A 27,497-nucleotide genomic window follows, 5' to 3' on the forward strand; every position below is an offset into this window, starting at 1 on the left:
AGTGGCTAGCAATTGTGAAAATTAAAAATTTTAAAGAGTACAATCACATCTCTTTCTATTAAATAAAAACAATTCCAGATAGATCAAAGACTTACATAAAAAATGGTTTTATTTCTTCATTTAAAGATGAAAACAATCTGCTTGGCTACAGGAAGCGTCATGAAAAATAAACTTAACGGACAACCAAGGGAAATATAATTTCAGTACAGGGCCAATAGCTAATATCCCTATCCACATTGAGCTCTTACAAATAATTATAAAAATCGCTTCTCGGCCTTTTGGCTAAGATCAAGTGTAGTATCTGTTCTTATCAGTTTAACAAATAATTATAAAAGACATGAAACGCAAAACAGGCAACTGCCATGAATAACAACTCAGAGAAGAAACCCAACTCCTAGGTGTAAAAAAAAGCACCCAATCTCATTAATAAGTGCATATAATATAAAGTATTTTCACACAGTACACTGCCCCCCCCCCAGCCAAAAGTTTTAAATAGTACTATATAAGGAGAGTGGAGGAAAACAAATACTACAAATATTATTTCCTACTGGTACCTGATACAGGATTTTTTAAAAAAGGAAATATGGCCATATTTATTCATATTAAAAAGATGTTTCCACTATTTGCTCCTGAACTTCCACTTTCTGGGAATCTATCCCCAAACACGCTATCACATGTCAGCAAAGGTATTTGTCTGAGATTGTTCAGTGTGGCATTGTTTATAATAGCAGTAGACTGTAAAAACCACAGGTCCGCCTAACCTGTGGTGGCGCAGTGGATAAAGTGTCGACCTGGAAACACTGAGGTCACCGGTTCAAAACCCTGGGCTTGCCTGGTCAAGGCACATATGGGAGTTGATGCTTTCTGCTCCTCCTTTCTGTCTGTCTGTCTGTCCTCTCCAAAATGAATAAATAAAAAATATTTTAAACAAAACAAAACAAACAAAAAAAACCCCACAGGCCCACAGCGGAGAGAATGGCCGCGTGAATTAGAACACATTCAAAGCAGTATCTGCCTCTAAAACGATTGAAGCAAAGCTTTAAACACTAGAACGGGAAAAGGACCTTATTGTTGAGTCAGAGCTAAGATTGTAAAATATGTCAGTACCATTCTGGCTTTGTTTCTCCAACCCTACTTATATAGAAATGGACAAATTGGGAACATATATGCCAACTGTTCACAGTGGTTTCCCGGAGGAGTGGGACTGGCGAGGAAGAAGGGACAGCTCAGTTGTTTTGGATATATTTGCCTTATTTTAAATTTACTGAAAGTTTATTCCTTTTATAAAATGCATGGAGATGGTGGGCTAAGCTTACTTGAAGCTTAGATACAGAATAAATTAGCTTTCCTAAAACACTAAGCTCCCAGAGCCGGGACCATGCCTTACTCAGCTCTCTGCACTGGGAGAGCTATATACCATGCAGATAATAGGTGTTCAATAAACATGTTATTGCAGTTGAGTGGACAAGAGAATACATCCTACCTGCTGGGTGTCACTGGGTGCCGTGACCTGTGTGCGGGATGCGTGTGGGTGTCTGGAGATGAGGAAGGAAAGATAGCATAGCCAATTTATGGCTGTTTACATATCATGAATATAAAAAAGCTGAAGTGTCAACTCCATCAGGCTTTAATTATTACCAAATGGGGAAGTTCCTCTCTTCGGATTGCGAGAAACATCCCTGTGCCCTGGAGCAGGACTGGTTATGGGCCCGTGCGTCCCTGCAGCTGTTGCTAACAAACAGTCTGTGGGTTGCTACCTTCCTGGCTGTGGGGAAGCTGGATTCCTGCTGGCCACGCAGGAGAAGCCAGTGTTTGCTCAACAACACAGAGTTGGTAAGGAAAAAAATTTTTCCTTCTCACACTTACCTTGGAGTGTTTCCCAACAAGGAGAGGGCTGCACAGACCAATTAATAGAATGAGAGATGGGAAGTCTGCTCTCAGATGAGGACACCGCCAAGGGAATGGAGCATGCGTGAAGCACCTGCGTGCATTTGGGGACCAGGCACCAGACGGATGAATGGAAATGGACACATGTCCTGCCAGGGCGGGGCGCCCAGGGAACTTAATTGTTTCTCCCAGCAGGCACTGCCCACCTACTTTTAAATTAATTTTGTTTAAAAAAATTGTTTTTAATTACAGTTGACATTCATATCATATTAGTTTCAGATGTACAGCATAGTGGTTAGACATCTACCTGGCAACATACATAGTTATTGCAGTATTACTGACTATATTCCCTGTGCTGTACTCAGAGAGTTATGCAGACTGCTTTGCATATTGTAGGTGTTCAATAAATGTCTATTGCACATCACTGGACAAGAGAATGCATCCTACCTGCTAGACCTCACTGTGTGTGCCGTGACCTGTGTGTGTGGGGTGGTGTGGGTGTATGGACACGAGAAAGGAAAGAGAACACAGCAGCAAAGGGAGGAACTCGACATCCCCGTGACTGTTGTGTAACTGCTTGTTTGTACTTCTCAATCCCTTCACCTTCCTCACAGGTACCTTGTTGGGAAAACAGCTGTTAGGTTTGCTGGCTTGTTTACCGGCTGCGAGCACTTTCCTTGATTAGTGCATGAACATGTGGCAGCGCCGCGTGGATGGTCTAGGTAAGGCTATGGGTGGTTGAGTGAGGGTGGATTGTGGATGGTCTAGGTAAGGCTATGGGTGGTTGAGTGAGGGTGGATTGTGGATGGTCTAGGTAAGGCTATGGGTGGTTGAGTGAGGGTGGATTGTGGATGGTCTAGGTAAGGCTATGGGTGGTTGAGTGAGGGTGGATTGTGGATGGTCTAGGTAAGGCTATGGGTGGTTGAGTGAGGGTGGATTGTGGATGGTCTAGGTAAGGCTATGGGTGCTTGAGTGAGGGTGGATTGTGGATGGTCAGGTAAGGCTATGGGTGCTTGAGTGAGGGTGGATTGTGGATGGTCTAGGTAAGGCTATGGGTGCTTGAGTGAGGGTGGATTGTGGATGGTCTAGGTAAGGTTATGGGTGGTTGAGTGAGGGTGGATTGTGGATGGTCTAGGTAAGGCTATGGGTGCTTTAGTGAGGGTGGATTGTGGATGGCAACAGCGAGAGTCCTGAGAAGCGACCTTCCTGTTTGCTTGTCTGCCGTAGCAAGAATCTACTGAATGGTAATGGCCCAATGTTCTTCAGTTTTTCTACTGTCTGCCCGAATCCAATGTGGACCTGCCTGGCCTCAGCCACCGGCAGTATATACTATTTTCCCCTTCTTGCCTCTTTCCTTATTCTTCCTCCATAGGCACTGTACCCTGAAAGCAACTTCAGGCCAACAAAGCCACCTGACCCCCTCCTGGGGAGGGCTGGGTTCACTGACTAACACACAGCAGGTGTGAGCTCCCCTCCATGATGGGGCTCCCACCACCTCTTTGAACTCCTCTCCACACACAAAAGGAAACACAAACTTCAAATACTATTACCTTTTTTATTCTCTTTCGTCATTCAGGTGTGTGTTCAGAACATTACAATAATAGGCATGAAGGGAAAAGCAGTAACATTTTTTAAAACTCAACCTGTCCAAAGTATAATATATGAAACCATGCCATTATATCTTGGGGGGGGGGGGAAGCATTCAAAAATGAATGTGATCTTGAGGTGAAAGGTTCAGACCAATTCCAAGTAAGCCACGTGTAAGGTTTAAGTGCCAACAGTGTTTTCATTGCAGCGATTGGATAGAAATGCTGGCGTGATGGAGATGATTTGAAATACTCAAATCCTTGGAGGGTTCTGCGTGAGCATTTAAAAAGGCCCCGTTGGCATCATTTCAGTGGCTTTCGATTTCCTGTTTGATCTCAGAAATGTACGGATGATCCTTGCCGTGAGCCACTTCCATGATGGCAATGGCCTAGGAGACAGAGAGACAGATAAGGGGGTGAGAACCGAAGCCGAGCCCCTCACACCTCCCTGGGCTAACTTCCAGTCACGTTGGACTTCTCTGCTTTAAGGCACGGGATGCGAACTGGCATTCAGAGCCTGTGTTCTCCTCCAGACTCTGGCTTCAAAACAAACACACAAAAAAGGACAAGACTATCTAGTAAAAGAGTCACCCAGTTTCTACTGCCGAGTAAAACATTCCGCAATAGCTGAAGAGATGATATAGAGAAATTGATTACATGACATGTTTTTGCCCGGATATTGTAGAAGTTGCCATAAAAAAAATGGTTTAGGGACAGAAGTGTTTGGCTTCTCTCAACGCAGGAAACAAGTGATGCTGGAACAGAAAAGTCTGCAGTGAACTTTGTATCACACTTGTTTTGATGTTCAGGTTACATTACTAATCTGTAAGACATAACTAAACCATTCTTACAATAAGTGCATGTTTGCCTCTGATACATGTTCTTTTTTTTTTTTTTTTTTTTTTTTTTTTTGTATTTTTCTGAAGCTGGAAACGGGGAGAGACAGTCAGACAGACTCCCGCATGCGCCCAACTGGGATCCACCTGGCACGCCCACCAGGGGCCACGCTCTGCCCACCAGGGGGCGATGCTCTGCCCCTCCCCTCCGGGGCATCGCTCTGCCACGACCAGAGCCACTCTAGCGCCTGGGGCAGAGGCCAAGGAGCCATCCCCAGCGCCCGGGCCATCTTTGCTCCAATGGAGCCTCGGCTGCGGGAGGGGAAGAGAGAGACAGAGAGGAAGGAGGGGGGGGGTGGAGAAGCAGATGGGCTCTTCTCCTTTGTGCCCTGGCCGGGAATCGAACCCCGGTCCCCCGCACACCAGGCCAATGCTCTACCGCTGAGCCAACCGGCCAGGGCCTGATACATGTTCTTTAAAAAACAAAAACAGTTGCAGGTTTCATTTAAGGAAGCTAGAGAAAACGTATTTAGTAAGGTTTCTAGTTTTAGTTTTTAAGAGAGAAACATCGATTATTGTTCCACTTATTTATGCATTCATAGATTGACTCTTATAAGTGCTCTGACCGGGGATGGAACCCACAACTTTGGTGTATCAGGATGATGCTCTAACCAACTGAGCTATATCTGGCCAGAGCCTAATAAAGTTTTTTTAGAGTGAGGGGATATAAAGTGAAAGTTACCAGTAGCTCCATTGGTTCCTAGCTGTGTGACCTCCGGCAATTTACTTAACCACTCTGTCTCTATTTCCTCATCTGAAAAATAGGAATGATACCTACCTCTCAGAGTTGTTCATACACATAAAGTGTTTAGAATAGTGCCTGGCACATAGAAAGCATATATAGAATGTTATCCATAAGAACTTATTTTGCTCCTTTGTATTCAACTATTACTCACAGATAGAAAAACTCAAATTACTCCCATTGGCCCAAACAGGGAATTTATGATGGCCTGTCACTATGACAGACGTACTTTCTATCATACCATTCTCTTCCAAGATCTCAAACCAATAGGAGGCAGGCCAAGTCTTCAGGAATCACCTGTTAAATGCCTCCTTCACCCTCTGCATTTGTTTCATGACTCACGTTCCTCGCTCAGATCGACTCCACTGTTCTTTGACCTTGTAGGTAACTACCTACCAGCGCTTTGCAATTGTGACCCAACTGGTTCCTTCCCCCTAGCTCACTAAGGCAATACAGATTATCTTATAAGACTAGTTTAAATTCACTGGTTTAAAAATGGAAAATTTTATGCTTAACTCATACTCCTGGCCTGGAGGGACCCTGACCCTTCCATGTAGGATGTGGGGCCTTATTCCCATCTTCCCGAATGGTCAACTGGGAAGATTTGGGGAATCTGGAGCATTAGGCATCCAGGCTAGTCGGTGGCCCCAACTTTCACAAACACTCTCTTACAGGAGGAGTAAACAGACTGTCCCAAAGATTACATTTTAATAACCTGTTAACTTCCCAGTTAAGGACAATGAGAATCTTTTTTTTTTTTTTTTTTTTTTTTTTTTGTATTTTTCTGAAGCTGGAAACGGGGAGAGACAGTCAGACAGACTCCCGCATGCGCCCGACCGGGATCCACCCGGCACGCCCACCAGGGGTGACGCTCTGCCCACCAGGGGGCGATGCTCTGCCCCTCCGGGGCGTCGCCCTGCCGCGACCAGAGCCACTCTAGCGCCTGGGGCAGAGGCCAAGGAGCCATCCTCAGCGCCCGGGCCATCTTTGCTCCAATGGAGCCCTGGCTGCAGGAGGGGAAGAGAGAGACAGAGAGGAAGGGGGGGGTGGAGAAGCAAATGGGCGCTTCTCCTATGTGCCCTGGCCGGGAATCGAACCCGGGTCCCCCGCACGCCAGGCCGACACTCCACCGTTGAGCCAACCGGCCAGGGCCAGGACAATGAGAATCTATTGGTACAATCAAGCAGCTGTAAGGTGAGGGTCAGGGCCCCGCCCCTCACCCATTGACGGCACTGGGCAGCTGTCAAACTCTGGGGTGGGGGCAGATGATGCCCAGGGTCCTGTTTCCCCTGTGAGTTAGTCACAGCATTGGGAAAATCTCATTTTCGTGAGAATAAAAAGAAAAGCCACTCATCAGGGTCCTGGCATATAACTGGCTCTCTATGAACAGTGATGGTGATTATTAAGTACACTTTAGAAACTCTCCATATCCTAACGGCCTTGCATTCACCACAGTAGAGCATCATGAACCCATAAAGCCTAAAGGGCAGACAAGTGGCAAACTCCCCCCGCACGCCCGCCGGACCCACCCAGCGGCCTCTGTCCACTCGCCCGGGGAGGGATGAAGGAAGGATGCTGAGGAGGCTGTCCAGGCTCTGCGGGGCCCAGCCTCCCATCGCAGACGTACCTTCTTCAGGGCTCTCTCCCCGGCGGCTCTGTTATCCAGGCCCATGTACAGTCTGCCCAGCTTCAGCCACATGGAAGCCACGTTGAGGGAGTAGCGTGGATAGTGCTCACTGGAAGAGGAGAACAGACAACAGGCCGCCTCGTCACAGGCTGCCCAGCGGCCCACGGGCCGGGAAGCCCCCCGCTGCTGAGCTCGTGGCTGCGGCTCCAGGGCGGCGGGTGTGGGTGTGGGTGTGGAGTGCGGATGGGTCAGCCCTGCCGATCCACCGTGGGCACACTTCATTTTATGCAGTTTGTTTCTGAAAAGCTACATAAAAACTGCAAGAGAAACCCTATACAAAAACATTTATAAGCTCTATGTTCAGCCGGAGTCTCAGGTTTTTGTTTAGATGCACCCAGAGCAGGGCCCCTGGGAAACCATCCTCTCAGGTAAATTCCCCGCCAGGAGGACATTAGGCCTACCCCCTCGTGTTAAGGAGCTGGTATACTTACAAATACGCACGCCGGGTCTCACGGCCCCAGCTTTCCATCCCACTATCATACCAGTAGGTTTAGCAAAACTATAAGCTCTCTGAAGTCAGGAGAACGCCTCCTATTTCTTTTTTTCTTTTGTGACAGAGACAGAGAGAGGGACAGACAGACAGGAAGGGAGATGAGAAGCATCAATTCTTCATTGTGGAACCTTAGTTATTCTACCTCCTATTTCTTGTCGATATTCTTTCTTTATTGTCCAGTAGAGAGCTTTACACACACAGAGACGGTATTCGTTGTCTGGCTTTAACTGACGCTGACGGATGGACGGGGCTTCCCAGAAAAGAGCCCTTGTCCCGGGAGCAGGGGCCAGGAGGCAGCACACGGGCCAGAGGATGGGCGTTGGTGCGCGTGTGTACGAGGTGGTCGTTTACGGGCTGGTTTGTATTGCTGTACCCTCAAAATCCAGCCAAAAGAGACACATTCTGGCTGTGTTCCCCAGTAGGGGCCAAGCCCTGGGGACAGTGCCCCCTGCCCCCTGAAGGCCAGAGCTGGGGCTCACTAAGCGCAGGAAGGGTCCAGCACAGCAAGTTCCTGCTGGGAGAGGAACCACAAGGCTGAGATGATCTCATTCATTCTCACTCTCCCTCTCTCCCTTCCTCCTTGGTCTCTCACAAGGTGTGCATGAGAACACAGGGCTTTCTCACCCACCCTGGGAAGAAGAACAACAGGCTTTGAGACTGTCCCCAATGGCGTCAATTCTGTTTCTAAGAGCAGATTTTAGGCGCTGCGTCCTCTTGGGCTCCCCCTGCTGGCTAATCAGGGCAGTGTGGGGTAAGTAGAGGGCCCCCTTGGCAGTGGAAATTCAGACCAGACACCAATATAACAGTCCCTAATCTCAGACCGTGAACCGAGGGCTTCTCAAATCCCTGAGAAACACCTGCCATGCTTCTGGAACTCGAGTATTTCAGGCCCAATGCCCAGATCCTGACCCACTTGGTCTTGAGGAGGTCCTGTCAACTGTACACCAGGGATCTGCTCTAGGCCATCCCAGCCCTGACGTGGCTAGTCAGAGCCAGAGGACAGCGCCACAACCTGTCTCCGTAACCCACTTTGAGGGCTGGTTAATAACCCCTCTCAATGGGAAATTTCCCCACGGCTGGCAGTCAATAGCTGGTAGTCATTATCATTATATGTTAAAACCCAACTTGTTTTATTCAACCCAGAGGTCCCAGAGTTTCCTTGTTGGCCAGTTGGGCTGCAATTTAGAAAATCATGAGGGGAACATGTAAATAATGATGGAAAAGAAACAAACAGGTGGCTTTTTAATACTGGGCTGAATTCCCTACAATGGATATAGCACCTGGACAGGTCCTGGGACGGATCTTGCCCCAGCAACCCCTGCATAAGCTCAACCTGCCATCCTCGGTGTCTCTTCCAGGTGGTGGAGGGGAAGGCAGGACCCAGTGGAGCAGCACCCAGCACCTGTTCCTCCCAGTTGCGGGTGTCGAGAAGAGAGAGCTGGGCTAGGCATGTCCCCACACGGGACAGCGAGAAGATGAGCAGCCCAGGGACGCATTCCAAATCACCAGATTCCCATTCCACGCGCTAGGATGGTCGGAACGGCCGCTGCAATCACCTGTAGGGCTTAATGATTTTCTGTCCGCATCGCAGGGCCCCTTCCCAGTCCTGCATGTACAAGCAGACGCCCATGGCCTGGTACATCATGTGCAGCATGTACACGTTGCTGTCCTCAAACACGGAGCCCATCTTCTCCTGGCTGAGCTCGCAGATCTCCAGCAGCTCGCTAGGGGGTGCTCTGGCGTCAAGGAAATGACCGGCCCCCACCGTGGCCTGGAGACTTCTCTAGGCAGGTTGGGGGTCAAGGAGTTACTGCGCCCACACCACCCGTGCTCTCACCCTCTGAGAAAGTAAACAGTGGTGATTAGAATTTCTTTTCTTTTCTTTTTTTTTCTGAAGCTGGAAACGGGGAGAGACACAGTCAGACAGACTCCCGCATGCGCCCAACCGGGATCCACCCGGCACGCCCACCAGGGGGCGATGCTCTGCCCATCCGGGGCGTTGCTCTGTCGCGACCAGAGCCACTCTAGCACCTGAGGCAGAGGCCAAGGAGCCATCCCCAGCGCCCGGGCCATCTTTGCTCCAATGGAGCCTCGGCTGGGCTGCGGGAGGGGAAGAGAGAGACAGAGAGGAAGGAGAGGGGGAGGGGTGGAGAAGCAGATGGGCGCTTCTCCAGTGTGCCCTGGCCGGGAATTGAACCCAGGACTCCTGCATGCCAGGCCAACGCTCTACCACTGAGCAAACCGGCCAGGGCTGTGATTAGAATTTCAACACTCCTACGGTGAGCTGAAGTATTTAAGGAAGACATCCCCACCGTAGGGAAGTTCTTTCTGACACTGAGAAATCCGCGTGCCTCTCTCCAATCCCCTTTCACGGGTTACAGTTCTTCCCTTGGTATATACATCGAATACCTTTGCAACACCCAAGAAGATGCTTCAGGATAGTTGTTGAGACTATGGGTTGTGGTGGCCCGCAGACGTGGGGCAAAAATCCCGGATCTGCCCTGGTGAGCGGTGTCCCCTGGGCAAACTGTCTAGTATCTAAGACTGTCTGTATGTAACCCAGGGCGATGACCTGGTGAGTGTCCCTGTGAGGATCGGGTGAGACAATACAAGCCACGCCCTTGGCACTGTGCCCACAGTAAAATGCCCTCCAAATGGGCACCTGCCAGGAACTGTTCTCCATAGTTTTAAACAATCAATCTCTTCTACCGCTAGCCAAATAAGGAGAAACAAGAGAGGATGGACACCATGAACTGATGTGGCTGACTCCATGTCATGGGTGGCCAGTAAGTCTTCACCCATTTACCGGGGGACACTCTTCCTTCAATGTCCAGCCCCCTTAGACTTGTCCTGCTGCTCCCTCTTCCCGACTCTCCCACGCCCCATGGAGGTAAACTTCCAGACAGCTGTAAAGGATATATTTGTAGTGCTTGGCCCTCCGGAACTCCTCGATGACGTTGCGTGCATATCTGACCATGTCACGGATGGCTTCTGCCTTTGGGGGATCGTTGAGCTTCCGGATTTTCACCTTGGCCTTATCCTGAGGGAAATATCCACAAACGCAAGGGTTTACCTTCCACGGAACCCAGACGACAGGGAAACCTCTCAAATAGTACATTCCCCCCAGGCAGAGGGGCAGGCCGCCAGTGCTAAAGTTACAAAAGATGAAAGGAAAGCAGGCGACGGATCTAAGAGAAATTCAATACACCATATTGGGGTCCTGGGGCCCCTTGGGAGGTGAGATACCGGGGTGAAAAGAATGAGCGCGTAGCCGACATGGGGGAGAGAAGGTTACAGAAGCTGTTGTGCATTTTATTTTTCAAGGCCAATTTTATACAGTGCGGAGAAATTCACGCATGCGTGCCCCCCCCTTTTGTTGAAGTAAACTATAAATAAGACAACAGGTTATATAACTGTAAAAACAACTGCGCACGCACTCCCACTTTCGGGCCATGTCCTTTAACGTAACTACTGCACAGGCGCTCCAGGCTCTAGCTTATAGCTGTGTCCTCAAACACTATTACCTTTTTACAACCCCCCCCCCCAAAAAAAATATGTTCTTGACAATCCTCATCCAGGCAGGACACCTAGAATATGGGCAGATACGTGTGTTCAGACATCTACAAATCCAGAGACTAGATACAGGGGTCCCCAAACTTTTTACACAGGGGGCTAGTTCACTGTCCCTCAGACCATTGGAGGGCTGCCACATACAGTGCTCCTCTCACTGACCACCAATGAAAGAGGTGCCCCTTCTAGAAGTGTGGCGGGGGGCCGGATAAATGGCCTCAGGGGGCCGCATGCCGCCCGCGGGCCGTAGTTTGGGGATGCCTGGACTAGAATAAGGAGGGGTGGCACTGACGAATAATCTGGGCAATGCCAGGGAAAATCCTGCATCTTTGAACAGGCTGGGAAGCCTAAAGGTGATGCCCGTGTGCTTCTTCCCTTCCATATTTTGAGCAGTCACTTCTTTTCAAGAAATAGCAGCTAGACAAATGCTTCTCTTATTCGTATCATGTAATGGACGGTACATTTTCACCAAGTGTGAACACTGACCTGGTCTAACTGGGTTCCCTTGGACTGTCTCCCACTGTGAGGCGGGTTTAAAAGGTTAGCAACACCATAGGTGGAGACACCCCGAGTCAGAGATGCTGACTGGGCAGACAGGCCCTGAGGCACAGAGTACGGCCGGCACCTCTGTCGTGAGCGCTGCCGGGGAGCTTACCTTGTCTTTGGTGGTGCACTCCCGGCACTCGCACGTGAAGAAGTAAGAATCTCTTAACCGGTCATTCCTATCTTCTGTGGGATACAGGAGGTCAATGTAGCTGGTAAAAACCTAAGGGGATTCAAAAGGCTGACGTTGCAGTCTGCTATAGGTCAGCTGTTCCCTCTCCTTCCCGTGGCCCCGCCAGCATTTGCGGTGGTGTCCTTGCGGGGACAGACGTAGAGGGCGGCCACACTTCAGCATGAACACAGTTACACACGGCAATCCTCTAGTGTTGTCCACCTCCTTGTGGGGAGAGAAAGGGCTTCTCGTCCCACCTTCTACAGAGTCAAGGAGACCCTAAAACAGGAAACTGGAGGGTTGAAAGCATCCGCACCTTCTCTCTCTCTCTCTCTCTGTCTCTCTGTCTCTCTCTCTCTTTTCTCCTAAGAGAAGCTGGGATTTGTCCCGGCAGGAGATGCTTGTCTCGTGGACAGAAGCAAATTGCACTATGCATAGGCTCTGCTCATCCGTGGGACTGGCCTTGGCTATCTCTGCCTGGCCTCGTATTTTGCAAGCTGGGGTGGCTCAGATGCATTACTGGTATGTTTCCCCTGTCTCCTTCCATCTGCTGGCAATGGAGCAAGAAGCTCCACCCAGCAGGCTGGGACCAGTCCACAGACGGAGGACAGAGCTTGTAGGACACGGGCATGTGGCTGCCTTACCCAGCGGGGCCAGGGAACTTGGAAAAGTCTTACCTTTGGGCTCATCGGGGTCTCCGTCCTTGCTTTTTCTAATGGGGTCTGTAACTGAGACTTGGAGCATATGGAGGAGACCGGCCTTTAACTGTCCATTATCTACTCACTGGGACGGCACCTGCTGCTCATCCCACACCATCAGGCAAATGTCTGGCTGCACAGATGGATGGCACAAAGCCGCCATGCACCACGAACCTCAGGCCCCGGCAGGCGGGCAGGGGGCACACACACAGGGGCCGCCTGGCTCTCTCCACCCCAAAGGGCAGCAACAGAGACCTCACGGCCCATTGGTGCCCTGGGAAAGGGGCTTCTTCCTCTTTGAAGGGCAAGGCACCCCCAAAGCAGAGCTTCCCCAGAATCAGGTGACTGCATTTCAGGTTTGTGAGAGAGCACGAGGGCAAACCAACAGAAACAAGTTCTGTGGGCCGGCCACAGCGGCAACAGCCTCCGGCCTCGTTTTTTTTGAAATGACCTACGGTCACACAGTGCAACAAACAGAAGAGCCCAGAAGATGGCGACAAAGGCCGCTCAGTGTCCCTGCTCCCAGCCCAGACAGGGACAGTGCAGGTGACACAATGCTCCTGTCCCTGTCAACCCCCAGGAGCACTGGGGCCTGGTGACTCATATTCTCACTGCCGGGCAGCAGGGTGGTCTCCCCAGGAGATTCGGAAACCGAGACACTGCGACCCTAAGCACGACACCCTTGTCGTGATGAATTTAGCAAAGGGTAGAAAAATCTCAGTTCGGCTGTGGGTTAGGTGACAACTTCTGAGAAACCAAAGCCACACTGACCATTCTATTTCACATTGAAAATCCAGAGACGTGCCCTAAAATAGTATTAAAGATGATGAAAACTGAAATTACAGTTCCTAAAAACTCACCTATTGGGTTTTTTTTTTTAATTATTTAAGTAAGACTATATTAGCCTATATCCAGCGATGTGCTAGGCCAGCCTGTTTAAGGTGAGACGTCTTAGCAGGTAGTCACAGACTCCCAGGGTGGGAAGGGACAGGGGACCACTGAGCAGGTGCCAGCACCTGGCTCTCTCCGTGTCCCTGTGTTAAGGATGGAGTGAGCGGTGACCCCTGGCCCCTGGCCGCCTCTGCTGGCCCTACCAGTGTGCGACTGGCCACCGAGCTGCTTCCCGAAAGAGCATCTCCCAAATCCAGATGCAGACTTCAGAGGCTGCGAAGTGCTGACGCGTCACTTGGAGTTTCACTCTTTAGCTACTGCTGGGTTGCTTTTTTTTTTGGGGGGGGGGGAATAGGCCAACATTCACTAGTTAAAGTAAAAAAGCTCAAACTCCCCTGTTGGGCGGTAGGAACACACAGACTCTACAGACAATCCCAAATTCCATCCTGGTCATTTTGGCAGTCCCCTTTCTTTAAAAATCTCTACATTCCTGCTTTTTTTCTTAGATGGAAATGGCAAGCACCAGACAGAAGCCAAAAGTATGGGGCTCCAAGTCATAGGTCACAAATCTTGAACATAACCCTGGGAGGCCCGAGGATGGATACAGTGTAACTGTATCTGAGGTCACTCACAGCCCATCTGGTCCAGTGATTTTTTTCCTACACTGCCAACCCCCCCTCCCACCCATGGCCCGCAGGGGCTTGTCTCCAAGACCTGAAACTGAGAGCCACAGGTCAGTCAGTCATGTGTCAGTGGAAGTGCTATAGCACTGGAATGAAACCCATCAGCCACAGCCAGGTGAACAGGTCACGAACAGTGCTCCCTACACCGCCTTTGAAAACAGCTGCCCACAGCACGCTGCCCCAGCCACCCACGGCCACGACTCACCTCCTCTCCCGGGTTGATTTCCTGCACGGCTCTGACTTCTGCCAGGGTCCCCTTGTAGGTCACAATGACATTGGGGCAACAACTATGATTCATCAACGCAACGCTGTCAATAGAAAAGAAAACCCAGTTTTCTCAATAAGGCGGACAGTCCAGGTAACCCCTTGGCCGCTGACTTGCTAAGTCACAGCGACCTGACATTTGCAGGACAAGAACAAAACAAAAATCTAATGGTTGGCCATCATGTTCTAAGAGGTTTCCTGCATGCATTGATCATCTTAAACTTCCACAATATTGAAAAGTGAAATGTGCCATCCAAAACAGTAATATCTAAGCCCAAAACAAAAAACACACAACAATAGCCCAGGCCGGGTAGCTCAGTTGGTCAAAGCGTCATCCCAATTTGTCAAGGCTGCGGGTTTGATCCCCAGTCAGGGCAGAGACAGGAAACAACTAAGTAGAACTATAAAATGCATAAGTAAGTGGAACAACAAATCGATGTTTCTCTCTCTCTTCCCCTCTCTCTAAAATCAATTTTTTAAAAAACAACCGCATACACACAATCAGAATGGCAACAACAAAATTCTCACAAAAATTCCTTCCTGTGAGATGCAGGGCTCAAAACCCAACGCCGACAGCGAACCGCTACTCACTGTACGCCGTTCAAGACAAACAGGTTGTCGTTTCCAAGCTGCTTTCTATGTCAGTGGATTATGTCTAATGTGTTTTCTTCAGATGTTGAGAAACCGCCGCAGGGGGAGGTGCCAGCTTCCTAAGTGAGGGCTGTGATCCCCCGAGAGACCCGGAGAAGCCAAGCCCGTTTGAGTCTCCGCGCCTCAATTTCCTCATCTGGAAAATTGGGACACCGCTGCACCTGCTGCTCACGGTCTGCTTTTCAGGGATGGCGAGGACAGCGAGTCGCCTGCGCGAGGGGCTTTGAGCTTTCTGATTATATCAAGGTCAAAGTTCTGAGAACAGAAATTTCTAAACTACAGGGGGAGAATGCTTGATCTCTGGAAATGCTGCCTTTGAAATCACAATGCCGAATTGATTTCAGTCCAAAGGGATTTTTCCCCCCAATTAAAACTGCCTGGAAACTGGGGCTCATGCGGACACTCACATCTATATGTTATCATTGCTCTGGTCGTCACTGTCGCTGGCCTAAACCCTCAGCAACCAAAACCCCTCTCCCATTTGCCCCAAGAACAAAAATAAAGGCAAAGCGGTTTGGAAGCCCGACAAGGATGAGCTGCCCTGGGTTTGCCGTGGACCCGGGGAGCCGCCCTCCCCCACCGCCCAGGTGCTCAGAGGTCTGAGTGAAGTTTGCGGCTGGCCTTGAGTCTGGGACAGCATGTAGCCGCTCTCCTGTTCCGACCTTGGGGCAGGTCACCCCACCATGTGCCACAGCCCATACGAGTTACTGGCCAGTGGCGCACAGGGAATCGGGCCCAGGACACCTGATAAACAAATGCACCTGAAGTCGTTGGTGATGGAAAAGCCGATTTCTAGTGCCACCTTGAAGAAGTATTGTGTTCCATTTCAAGACAGACTTCCTCAATATCTTTTTAATGTAAGTGGAGGAAATGCACTAAAGGCAAAGCACCTAAAACAGCTCTGCTTAGCATCATTATTTCCTTGGAACTCAGGGAAAAGGGTGAGACCTCAGACCACACCCCTCTGAACCTGCTTCTCGTCTTATTTTCAGATGCCGACAGCAGACCCATTCGAGTTCACTGCCCGTCCGAAGGCGTCAATACCTGCCCCCTGAACAGGGTCTCCTGACGGTTCTCTTTTTCTCCGTTCTTTTCCCAAGGGAAAAATTCCAAAGGAGCTTCTTTCCAAACCCTCTCCCCCCAACACTACTGGAATTCAAACGTCAGAGGACACCATTTTGGCCGCAGGGGCAATATTATTATGGGAATAAAGGTTTTGCTTTTGTGGTTCAGGGAAGCCTGTGCTGGTGGCTCGGGAGACGTGGCCCTGCACAGATTCTCTCTCCTTCGGACCCGCGGGATGCACAGAGCTGGGTGACGCCAGGCAGGCAGCGGGAGCTCACATGCCATCCACACACATGCGTGGGTGTTAAGGTTTCCTACAATTGCTTCAACCCAAAACCAAAGGCCCCTGTAGTAAATATTAAGCAACATCACTTTCGACAGAATCATCTACAGTGTGGATTAATTCAGACAGGGGAGGCAGGAAGTATCCTTTGCTCCATCTGTGAAGCCAGGGCTTGACTGCAGGGCATGACGCATTGTGAAAATTACTCATCCCCTCAGAAAGACGATGGCAAAGGTCTTCTTGGCAATCCATGGAAGTCTGAGCCATGAAACTCTCCTTTGGTCAATGGGCTAACCCAGTGGTTGGCAATCTCATTAGTCAGCAGAGCCAAATATCAACAGTACAACGACTGAAATTTCATTTGAGAGCCAAATTTTTTAAACTTAAACTCTATAGGTAGGTACATTGTTATTAACTTAATTAGGGTACTCCTAAGCTGGCCTTTGCTCTCGTACTCAAGGGGCCAAAGAGCCGCATGTGGCTTGCGAGCGGCGGTTTGCCGACCACTGGGCTAACCTTTTTAAAATTACTTGAGTATTCCTGTAGTAAGGAAAACTCCCGTAGTTCTGTAGAAATTTCCCCTTAGTTCACTGCTTTAGTATACTCTCTCTCCAAATTGTGCTATTTCTATACCGGTATCTTTCAAACAGGACAGATGGAGAAGAGCTGATATATTCTCCACATAAGCCTAATGCCAATTTGGTTGGCAATTAATGTTTCACTTTGAGTGCAAGAAACCCAGAGATTTCCATAACCAAAGATATGCAAAAAAAGTACATTTTCTCAGCAGGGCACACTATAAAATATCCTTTAATAACAGCTCTCAACCTAGCAGGACTTATTAAGTAACTGTTCTCTTTAACTACTACCTCCGGATCCTTAAACGTAGGGGCAATATTTTTGAAATCTGGTAGAATGAAAAGGTATCTTAATTCGCTTGGAGTTTCACATCGACCACATGCAGTTAGGTAGGTTATTTTCTTTTTTTAAAATCATATTAGCGTTAAGTAAGTAAAAAGAAAAGAAGTCAAACTCAGCCTACTCAGGAAATATTGCTGATCCCAAATGAGAAAGTTCTTCATCTTCAACCGTGAAGCCGTTACAGTTGACCTGCGGGAGAAGGGGGCAGAAAGGGGGGGGAAAAACAAGCTGAACCTGCTTTCTGAATAAAAAGCACTTCTTTAATTCTGATCTTTACTATATTAACTAGGCAGATGCCCTCGCTTAGTGATTTTAAAGCCTTTCCTTTGGCCACAGCGTCCTTTGTTCAAACAAAATTTACCCATCAGTCCCGTGTGCAAAGAAATAAAGGCAGAATAGCCCAGAGGAAGCACCCTTAGCCCAGCCTACCTACCCACTTACACATGCTGGCCAATCAATGACACAGATCACTGACATTCAAGGACTACAATTTGCAAGTTTGAAGGGAAGTTAGTATTTCAGGAGTCCAATCCTATTATGCCACAGATCTGTAGTGCGATTCTGAGACCGTCTCTGGTCCCATGACTTCGATTTTCTCTCATTAAAACAGAAGTCACTTGATCTGGTACCCTGATTCACGTAAGAGGAGGTGGTAAATAGGAAAGCCTTCATAGAGCTGATGTCCACCCCTTGACCGGGAGAAGGGCCTGACGCTAAGGAGCTGAGACCTCCGTTTCGTGGCCAGCCAAATCAACCCCTGGCCACTCTCTCATCCTTGAAACGAGATGTTACATTTACGAAGTACCAAGGGCAACTGTCACCATTCTGGAAGTCTAGCTTAGCACTAGCAGGATAAAAATGAGGAATATGCATCCCCAATTTTATGTTCCCTAAATTCATTCTTTTCACAGACATTCACTGAGAACTCTCAGGAGCACTGTGCACACAGGGTGGACATGGCAAAATCTGTGCCCTCCAGAGGCACCCAGTCTGTTGGGAGACAGTTCAGTGGCTGCTTTCATCTGTATCTGAAGTTCAGAGCTGGAAGGGGACTCAGTCTCTTTACTTGACAAATGATGAAACTGAGGTCAGAGAAGAGCACTGACTTGTCCAAAGCCAGCAGCAAAGACAGAGAGCCGTGCTCCTCCCAAGCTCCTGGGGAGGCCGTCTGTGAGGCGTGCAGACTGAGGGATTCCACTCTGTGGGCTGGGACCACGCCCTCCCACACTGGAGACACCACACTGGTACATTTCAGGCCAATGAACGGGCCTCTGGAAACTAGCATCTGCAGAGCACATACTCTGGGGCAGGCACAGTGCTAGGGGCCCCCTATTTACCCTCTCTTACATCTGCAATACTACTCTGGCATAACCCATTTTACAGATGTGGAAACTGAGGCTCAGAGAGGTCAATGATTAAGTAACTTGTTCAAGGCCACATAAGTAGCAAGTAAGAAAATAAGGACACAGAATTCAAACTGGACGTCTTGACAGCAAAGTTGTCAGACACAAAAGTGTTCCGTTATACTATACCAAGTTTCTTAAAAAAATCATTCTGGTCTATGAATGTTATGTGGTGATTTTCTTAAAATTAAAGGGCCAATGTATCAAAGGCATAGGAATCTTGGTACACAGAGAAGTAAAGACTATGATGGTTCTGACTTACAGTTTTTACAATTCAACATATTTACAATCAGTATCTACAATTTTCAACATAAAAAGAGATTACTGAGTGTCAGTAGAACAATACACAATCTTTGAAATCCTGAAATGTTGGGCACTTCTATGTAGCAGACTTAGCACACCTTTTTCTTTTGTGCCAGTGTCAGGTGTCCTAACTTATTGTCATCAGGACATTAACCAAATACCACTCAGCAATGATCATCAATCAACATTAGGTTAAGAGTTGAAGTAGGACAGTCATTCATTCAACAAACTTCACGGAGCATGAACGATGTGTCCTGGACCTTAGGAAGTACTGAACGAACAGATCCAGTCTCAGACTGGGTCCTAATGTGCTTTGGCAGTGTCTGGTCCCCACGAGAGGACAGTAAATGTTAGCAGAATGAATGAGAGAATTTAGCAACGATTTTCAGAACTGATCTAGGTTCAGGCTAACTGTGAGGGATGGGACACTTGCTCCTTTGCTTCCTCGTCTCTCCCTCTGCACACAGCTCACTGGACCAGTCTAGGACTGCAGATACTTTCCCGCTCACGTGTGCTCTGACCACCTTCACTTTAGCCCCTCTGCCATCCTCCTCTTCTGTGCAACAGTGAGTGTGTTTCTTCATGAGCAACGGCTCCCTCCCCTAAATCCTCATTCCTTTTTTGGAGGTGGTGACAGTGTTGACACCAAACTGCGTATTTGCCTGTCAGCTCTCCCTCCCTTCTGCTATATCCCTGGAGAAGAAGAGTGAACTTGGGTGTTAAGCAAGATGCATGGGCCACAGTCCTTTTTGTTTTTTTCCAAGTCAAATCAGGCGTTAAGTGCCTTGCTAAAGCTATTCCATAATTAGCATTTAGACTAGATGTAGGCTGCACACCAAAAATACATTTCCTGACCGTGCACATGTTCCCAGTGATTCAAATGCACCCCAGTGCAGTGGAAGGGGCAGTGCAGTGGAAGGGACAGTGCAGAGGAAGGGGCAGTGCAGTGGAAGGGGCAGTGCAGTGGAAGGGGGGCAGTCACCTCCTGCTGCCAGCTGTGGAGGCCACAGGCTACCCACATCACCTCCCACAAACCAGAGAGGGGCGGGCTCAGGGGCGGGGACAGCGGACTTGCGGCTGGGGGCGGAGGGGCAGGGCCAGAGCCCACCAGCACTCTTCATTTTTGTTTGAGTTTTCTTTGGGAAAACCGAATGTCTCTTCTTCAAATTTACATATGAAAAAAGATACATATGCGTGTGTGCTTGTATATGTGTATTTCTGTGTACACACACAATCTCAGAATGGATATTATGATTTGATGAATAGAATTAATTATCTATGGTTTTATATGTGTGAGTGTATACATGTGTGTGCATGTGTGTGTGTGTATATATACACACACACACACACATACATACATATATTTGTATCTAGCTTCTGATTTTCTAAGTCAGTTCAAAATTCAAAGACTCTTGTCATTTTCACCACAAATATACTTCTGCTTATGAGATCAAGTGCCTTGACTTTTGTTCACGAAAATGTGGTCCCAAATCTACGATGTCACTATTGAGAAGTCCTACCAGCATGCTTTACTGTCTTGGAGTAGAAGTTACCTTTTCTTCAGTTATAAGTGGAGAAGATACTGTATTTATTTCCCCTCCTCTGCTGTCTCACATAACATGCCTCACCTAACCCTCCCCCCAAAATTCACTTATCTAGTTTTTTTTTAAATGTATGAGATGTCAGTACCTCAACTTTCCATTGTAACCCAAATCCACTATTTTAGAATGCTTAGGAAAGTATGTTGAAAATCAGCATAATATGAAAAACAGGAAGGCTTTCATTATTACTGCTTTAATACAAATAGCTTGAACCCATTTTTTTCTTTACAAAGAGCAGCTTTGTTTGTTTTCTAATTGACAATTACACAATAGAAAATACCTATCAAGGAATTCATTCATCAAACTGTTAACAGTCATGCTCCTGGGGTGTTAGAGTGGGTTGGAGAAGTGATGGAGACTTACTTCTTTCTTTATGTGTGCAATTTTTAAAGTGGGAGAATTGTGGGTGCTTCTTAAATCTTTTTCTTCTTTTTGGAATTTTCTCAAATTATACATGTTCATTGTAGAAAATCTAGAAAAATCATGTAGTGAAAAAGCAAAAATGTCCCAAAACTTGGATGACAAACTGTGAACTTGCATTTAATTGTTTTTCACACATGTATGTGTATTTTCATGATGCACATTTTTATCCTGCTTTTAACTTAATGTTATATCATCCATGTTTTTCCATGTCTTTAGACATCTCTTGAAATATGACTTATATAATAACATCTGTCATAATTTATTTATCAGACTCTGGCCCTGGCCGGTTGGCTCAGTGGTAGAGCGTCGGCCTGGCGTGCGGAAGTCCCGGGTTCGATTCCCAGCTAGGCACACAGGAGAGGCACCCATCTGCTTCTTCACCCCTCCCCCTCTCCTTCCTCTCTGTCTCTCTCTTCCCCTCCCGCAGCCAAGGCTCCATTGAAGCAAAAGATGGCCCAGGCGCTGGGGATGGCTCCTTGGCCTCTGCCCCAGGTGCTAGAGTGGCTCTGGTCGTGACAGAGTGACGCCCCAGATGGGCAGAGCATCGCCCCCTGGTGGGCGTGCCGGGTGGATCCCGGTCAGGCGCATGAGGGAGTCTGTCTGACTGCCTCCCCATTTCCAGCTTCAGAAAAATACAAAAATATATATATATATATATATATATATTTATTTATCAGACTCTTACTGGTGGCCATTTGTAACCTTCCTTCCTTCCTTCCTTCCTTCCTTCCTTCCTTCCTTCCTTCCTTCCTTCCTTCCTTCCTTCCTTCCTTCCTTCCTTCCTTCCTCCCTCCCTCCCTCCCTCCCTCCCTCCTTCCCTTCCTTCTTCCCTCCCTTTCCTTTTTCTTTTGTTTCAATAAGAACCCTACAGTAAAAGATTGCATGCCTATCTGCCCATAATCTCTGATTGCTTCCTTAGGAAACATTCCTGGAAATGTAATGACGTGGGTAAAGGGTACACAGGTGATGCCTGTCCTGTTCTAAGAACAACGTGTGAGTTTCCGCCCAAGCTCTTTCATGCATTTAGAGACTGAAGGTTCTGGCAGGGGAATGTAGCTGCTTGTACCATGGGGCATTACTCCAGTATTTCTCTTCCTGGGAAGGTCACCTTCAATGACACGTTCAGTTTGTGGGGGCGGGTGGGGGGATGCGAGTATATCAGGGAGGGAAATCCCATGTAGCCCGTGTGCCAGGAAGGGCACCCTCACAACCACAGGAAGCGAGGGTGCCGGCTGCACTTTCTCCCCTGTTCTAACGGAGCCCTGCCTCAGCCGTTCCACATAGCTGCTTTCCAGTCTCCCTTGTTTAGAAACTTCTCGAATTTCTTATTGTATTGGGCTTTGGCAAACCCAGGCTTCTCTGAAGATTTCGGACGAGCCTTCCTGCGCCTACACCCACTGGGACTCCTCGCTCTGGTGACTCTTCTTCCCCAGGCCATCAGAGGGGGCCTCTCTCTAGGGACATCTGTATTTGCCTCTGCTTTATCAACACAGTGTTAGTAGGGATTTATCAGTAGAGCTGTCAGAATGGAAGGTTCATGAGAAGGAAGGTAAAGTTTATGTAGGAACCTCCAGTGGTCTTTTCAAAGAGCTCCTCGTACACCATGGGACCGGTCACGAGCAACGCCACTGCTTTCAGAAAGTCTTTGTGCCACAAGAGGCAGAGGGAGGGAGGATGTCCTGTGCTCCACTCAGCAACTGGAGGGCCCGCACAGCTGGACCCTGACCTGCTCAAGGCCATCTAGCAAGGCCATGCAAAACAGGGCCCAGCAGGTCAAGAACCTGGTCCTCATAGATGCCATCATTCTCTTTCTGCTCATCTCCACTGAGGGTGTGCTGGGGTCAGGGGCTCGGGTGGGGAAAGGTGACGGGCAGTGTTGCCCGATGCAGCCTCCTTACCTGTGCAAAGAGCGCTACCAGGCTCTCATTGTCGGGGAATTCGAGGTGCTTGGAGTAGAAGTGACGGAGAGCAGAAATGTCACTTTGAATCAAATCCTTCTTCTCATTGTCTAGTTTATCCAGATCTGGAGATGAACACACCTTTATTCACCAGCTGGAAGACTCTGGGTTCCTAGCCATGCCCCTGTCTTCCTCCACACGGCATGGAGAGGGGAAAAATACGTAGGGCCCCCAGAAAACATTCTTCCTCCTCGTCTGTTCTAACGGATGAGCCCGAGGGTTAGAAAAGCATGCCGTCTCTTTCTTCTCTTCCCCTGACAGCTGGAGGTCACTCAGGACATGACATGTCAACTGACCACTAGCAAGGAGTCGGGGATGAGTGACAATGTCTGATACCCAGCCTCAGTCCAGTCAAGCCCCTCCGCCCCCAACTCGGCCCTGGAATCTGTGTCATGGTCAAGAAGCCGAAGAGCCCCGGATTTTAAAGTCTTTCTGTAAGGATATCAGCTGTTTAAAGGACTGCAATTCAGCAGAGATCCAAAATTATTCCGTGTGCCAGGAGAGCCCGCGGGCGGTGGCTCAGGGCGCAGTAATTCATTCACTCTGCAAGTTCCTACTTCCCCTTAATTATTTCCTAGTAATCCTGTCTACTCAGAAATAAAAAGTTACAGCCATTTTTCAAAATAGCACGTAAGTCAGAATAAAAACTATTGATTATAAAATCATCACCAGCACTAAGACGAGCGGACCATCCCTTCCTATCTCCAACCCTGTCTACCCCCATTCAATGCAGAGATACAATAATAACTAGTCCGCCCGCCACAGAGAGACTTACGTGATTCAAACTCCTTCACGGCTAACAGTTTCTCTGAGGGTGTTCTCTCTGGGTGGCTTTTCTAGTAATTGGGGAAGAAATCACACAGAGATAGATTTTTAACAACCAGGGCCAAATGAGCTTTCACGTTCACATCCACATGAAGGAAAAGCAACAATTCTTGATGAAGGTACAGAAAGCTACCCAAGAATCCACCAATGGGGCTCTGAGTGCCCAACGTCCAAATCCAAAAAACGCCTTTGAAAAGCTTTTTAAAGTGTCTGCCGCGTTCCTAACACCCCAATAATGCTGGGCACACAGTAGGCTCAAAAATGCTTGTTATGGGGAAAGAACAGTGGCTGGAAAACAACTTTTTTAGGGTTCTGACTTAAAAGGACTGAGTCTATGGATGAGTCGTCTATTTATTATTTCTCCTTCTGAAAAGGAGAAAAAAAATCAAACCCCCCATCCATTTTACACTTTCTTTAAGCATACGCTAAAATGGTCTCAAATTCTGTATTTCAAAAGGAACACTTTGGGTTGTGTCTGTGAGCCCAGATTCGCTTTAAACGTGTTGCTGGCTTTGTTCTAGACATCCCAAGAGGAGCTAACAATAGTAAACCTGCTAGGCTTTGAGAACATGAATAAACTTGGTGTTGACAAGAGTTCAAAAGCAGAGCTCAAGAGCTGGCCCTGAGGCGTGTCTTTGTAATCGGGCTATTCAATTTGGGTATACAGGTGGTCTAGCAGGGCGCGCTCACCTCCCTAGTTAACATGTTAAGCTTCCTCCTGGTAGGTGGGTAGCCCGTCTCCCCGAATGCTTTGCAAACTACTAGAATACAAATGGTCTGTTTTTTTAATCATTAGGTCCTGTAGAGATGAAAAGGTGGCCAGGTAACTTTTCATTTAATGGACTATTAGTAGTTGTAGTAATTATAATAAAAGTTTGAATGAAACTAGTACACACTCAGCGTAGCATTCTGAAGACTCTCCTGGTGCCAAAACATTTCAATAGTCCTTTCTGAGAGCGGAAGTCTTCCATTCACAGGACGCATTTCTATAAGATTAGCAGTTCATCTTGCCTGGGGAAGCTTTTCATTCAGGAAAGTACACTAGCTTCTTCAGAATTCTTCATCACAACACTATAAATAACATCAATGAGTGCATGTGGTGTGTGTGTGTGTGTGTGTGTGTTTGGAGAGGGGGAGGGACCAGCACATGGTCACCTAATCCTCCCAGGAAGCCAACAGATCTAATTCAATGGCTTATTTCCCCTGACACTTCACCCCATCACACTCTTTTCCCCTCTCCTTGCCTTCTGACCAAGCACTCTGCATATACTTAAAAATAATTGTTAGTAAGGATCCGAATGTTAACTTCCTCCAGGGAAAACAATCCTGACTTCTCTGTCTCCCCCTGCAGGCACCCTGAACACCTCTGCTGACCCTGAGCTGGCACAGTGGCATTTAAGCAAGCACCTGACCCAGCTGAACATAACAGGTCGGTGAGCTCAGAGTTCCGAAATGTTCTCCTTCTGTTTATGCGGCCCAGGAGCTCAGCTTAGTCTGGGGACAGACATGTACTAACCATTACGATCACACTTGGCTTGGATAAAAAGAAAACCAAAAAAAAAAAAAAAATACACAAAGTTTTCAAAGGGAGTTGGTGCATAAAGAAGAGGTGGATGAAATCTCAGCTTGAAGAGACCTAAGCGCAGGGGCTCCGCCACCCGCTGAGTGTTCGCGAGCACCCCTGTGGACGCACGTGCTGTGTGCGCTCCACGCGGCCCTGTTGCATTGTGTCCCAAGTTCCAAGTCCGTGGCGTTTTTGTCCCCTCTTTTTAGCTTGGTCCTTTGGAGATCAGGCGTCTCACTAACGTGCCATCAGTGAGGAGTGAGTAAACAAGGAGAGGACAGCCAGTCCTGGGATCATCGTTGGCGGGAACTGCTGATGGCTGCCACGTTCCTGCAGGAACATTTACTTTCTCTGACCCTCTTCCCGTCTCCCTTTGTCGCGGTTTCTAGGTTTCCACTCCTCCTTCCCTTCTCCTTTGCCTACACCTTCCTGGCTGTTCCATCCCACCCCTGGCCTGCCTAGACATGGACATGTAAAGGGACAAGAAGAGCAGAAATTGCCTAGGATGGGGGTGTGGGGTGTCCTCTTCAAATCAGAAAGTAAACGGTAAATCTCAACGCTTTGCTGATCAGGATGCGCTAATTATTTTCAATCAGGTGTTCGTGCCTTCAGAAACCATATATTTCTATGCAATCCTATCTCTTAAAAAAAAAAAGAAAAAGCTGAGAATTTAATAGCTGCAGCCGTGTTCCTGGCCTGGGGTGAGCGACATCCCAGTTTCACAGGGCAGTGACAAAGCAGGCCACACCCGGAGCTCTGTTCCCACCCGTCCCCATGGCTGTGACAGGGAATGGAGACCAGGAACGATTAACGAGAGATGATCACCACAGGCCAGGCACTCATCTTTCCGACCTTTCAGGAAAAAGAAAATAACAATAAAATGCACTTGAACATGATCCCATTTCCTCACCTGTTTGGCCAGAATCCTTGCAGTAAGCCTTACAGTCTCTGAGGGATTCCAGTTTTCCCCAAAAACAACCATGGGAGAACATTCCAGCTTGTGCATGGGCCAATCTTCCTTCTGGGAAGTTTAGAAAAAAAAAATGTATGAAACACACACATACGGGAATGAAGTCCAAGAAGAAAGGATGCAATAAGTCCTCCTAGCTAAGGTCAAGTGAAATATGTTTCCTTTTGGAAAACACGATGATGCTCACTCACAATAGCTAGAGATAAAAACATCCTTTAAGGTAGGCACGGTTGCACAAAGCTCGACTCAGGCCCGGCCAAGGTCGCCAGGATGAGACAATCCGCTTCGTATTTGTTCACAAAGCATCTCACGTCTTTCTGCAGCCCCTCAGCATTCCAGACGGCGCAGCCACCCTTCCGTTAGCAGTGAGGTCGTCCCAGCGCAGGGCTGGGCGCTCGGGGGGCGGAGCCCCTGAGCTGGCGCTGCTGCCATGCGGCTCCCCGCTGGCTCTGGCCTCACGGCGGGGCACGTAAGAAGCTGACATGCACAGCAGCTAGTCGCCTCTGGTAGGTGACAGTAACAAGACACAAATGAGGGCTTCGTCAAGGGTCCTCGGGGAGTCTAGTAGGAGCACCTCCTGGAGATAGTTAGGCATCCAGGCTTCCTGGAGACTCAGCTGATAAAACAGGAAAACTGTATTCCTTCCTCTCACACATCTTGAAGCTTTTATGCCCCAGGCTGAGGGCAAAGAATTTAGTGTTTACTAATGTCTCGGTATGGGAAGGATGGAGATGCCACGGAGCCCGGGAAGGCTCAGGGAGGACAAGGACACGAGGTGCTGTGGAGACCATGGGAGAAAGTCAGGAGTAGAGAGGAAGTGGTCCTGACAGCGCTGGTGACAGTATTTGTGTGGGAAGAAGGAGAACAGAGGGGATACCACGGAGACCACTACTAACTCCGATAAAGCTGGGGTGGCCGCGTGATGGGGTGACAGGCTGCTGGCAGTGAACTTGAGAGAATGAGAGAGAGAGAGAGAGAGAGAGAGAGAGAGAGAGAGAGAGAAGAAGACATAGGAACTGGGAGGAATGGGGTGAAGGCTTGGAGGGGATCATTTTTTATTTGGGAAACACCAGAGCACGTTTCGGAACTGATGGGAGTCTTCAGACACACCTCCTCATGATGGAGTTGGGTCCTGTCCACTCTTCCCTCTGCCTATCTCCCTCACCAGATGGCACAACCGCTCTCTCAGGAGCTTGGGCCAGAAACCTGGTGCCCATCTTGCCACCTCTGTCTCCCCCACACTCCACATTCAACTGCCCGTCAAAGCCATCATCTCTGCCTTCAGAATACATCCGGAATCTGATGGCTTCTTACTACCCACCTCTCCGGCCTGCTGCAGCCCTGACACCTCTCACCGTGATGACTGCCCTTGCCTTCAACCGGGACGCCTGCTTCTGCCCTGACCCCTACCACCCACC

The 27,497-nt window shown here is 48.5% G+C and overlaps 1 protein-coding gene, 1 non-coding gene and 1 pseudogene across 3 annotated transcripts in view; 1 reads left to right on the plus strand and 2 right to left on the minus strand.

Moving 5' to 3' along the window:
• Window positions 1-262: 262 nt before the first annotated feature.
• Window positions 263-362, plus strand: LOC136396272 (U2 spliceosomal RNA; annotated as a pseudogene).
• A 3,066-nt stretch (window positions 363-3,428) lies between these two features.
• SMYD2 (SET and MYND domain containing 2) overlaps window positions 3,429-27,497 on the minus strand; it is a 52,289-nt gene continuing 28,220 nt past the window's right edge. For both annotated transcript variants that reach the window (XM_066361764.1, XM_066361765.1), the window contains 10 exons: window positions 26,020-26,130; window positions 23,496-23,556; window positions 22,661-22,785; window positions 17,154-17,221; window positions 14,054-14,156; window positions 11,517-11,627; window positions 10,211-10,331; window positions 8,848-9,022; window positions 6,739-6,847; window positions 3,429-3,862 (listed from right to left, as the gene is read on the minus strand). In XM_066361764.1, the coding sequence (XP_066217861.1) occupies window positions 3,782-3,862; window positions 6,739-6,847; window positions 8,848-9,022; window positions 10,211-10,331; window positions 11,517-11,627; window positions 14,054-14,156; window positions 17,154-17,221; window positions 22,661-22,785; window positions 23,496-23,556; window positions 26,020-26,130 (1,065 nt within the window). In that variant the 3' untranslated portion in view covers window positions 3,429-3,781. The remainder of the gene's footprint in view (window positions 3,863-6,738; window positions 6,848-8,847; window positions 9,023-10,210; window positions 10,332-11,516; window positions 11,628-14,053; window positions 14,157-17,153; window positions 17,222-22,660; window positions 22,786-23,495; window positions 23,557-26,019; window positions 26,131-27,497) is intronic.
• LOC136396133 (small nucleolar RNA SNORA54) lies at window positions 13,865-13,987 on the minus strand. Its single transcript, XR_010749548.1, has one exon. It is a non-coding gene; the product is annotated as a small nucleolar RNA SNORA54 (small nucleolar RNA).

This window comes from Saccopteryx leptura, chromosome 2 (genome assembly GCF_036850995.1).
Source record: "Saccopteryx leptura isolate mSacLep1 chromosome 2, mSacLep1_pri_phased_curated, whole genome shotgun sequence".
NCBI classification, from domain to species: Eukaryota; Metazoa; Chordata; class Mammalia; order Chiroptera; family Emballonuridae; genus Saccopteryx; species Saccopteryx leptura.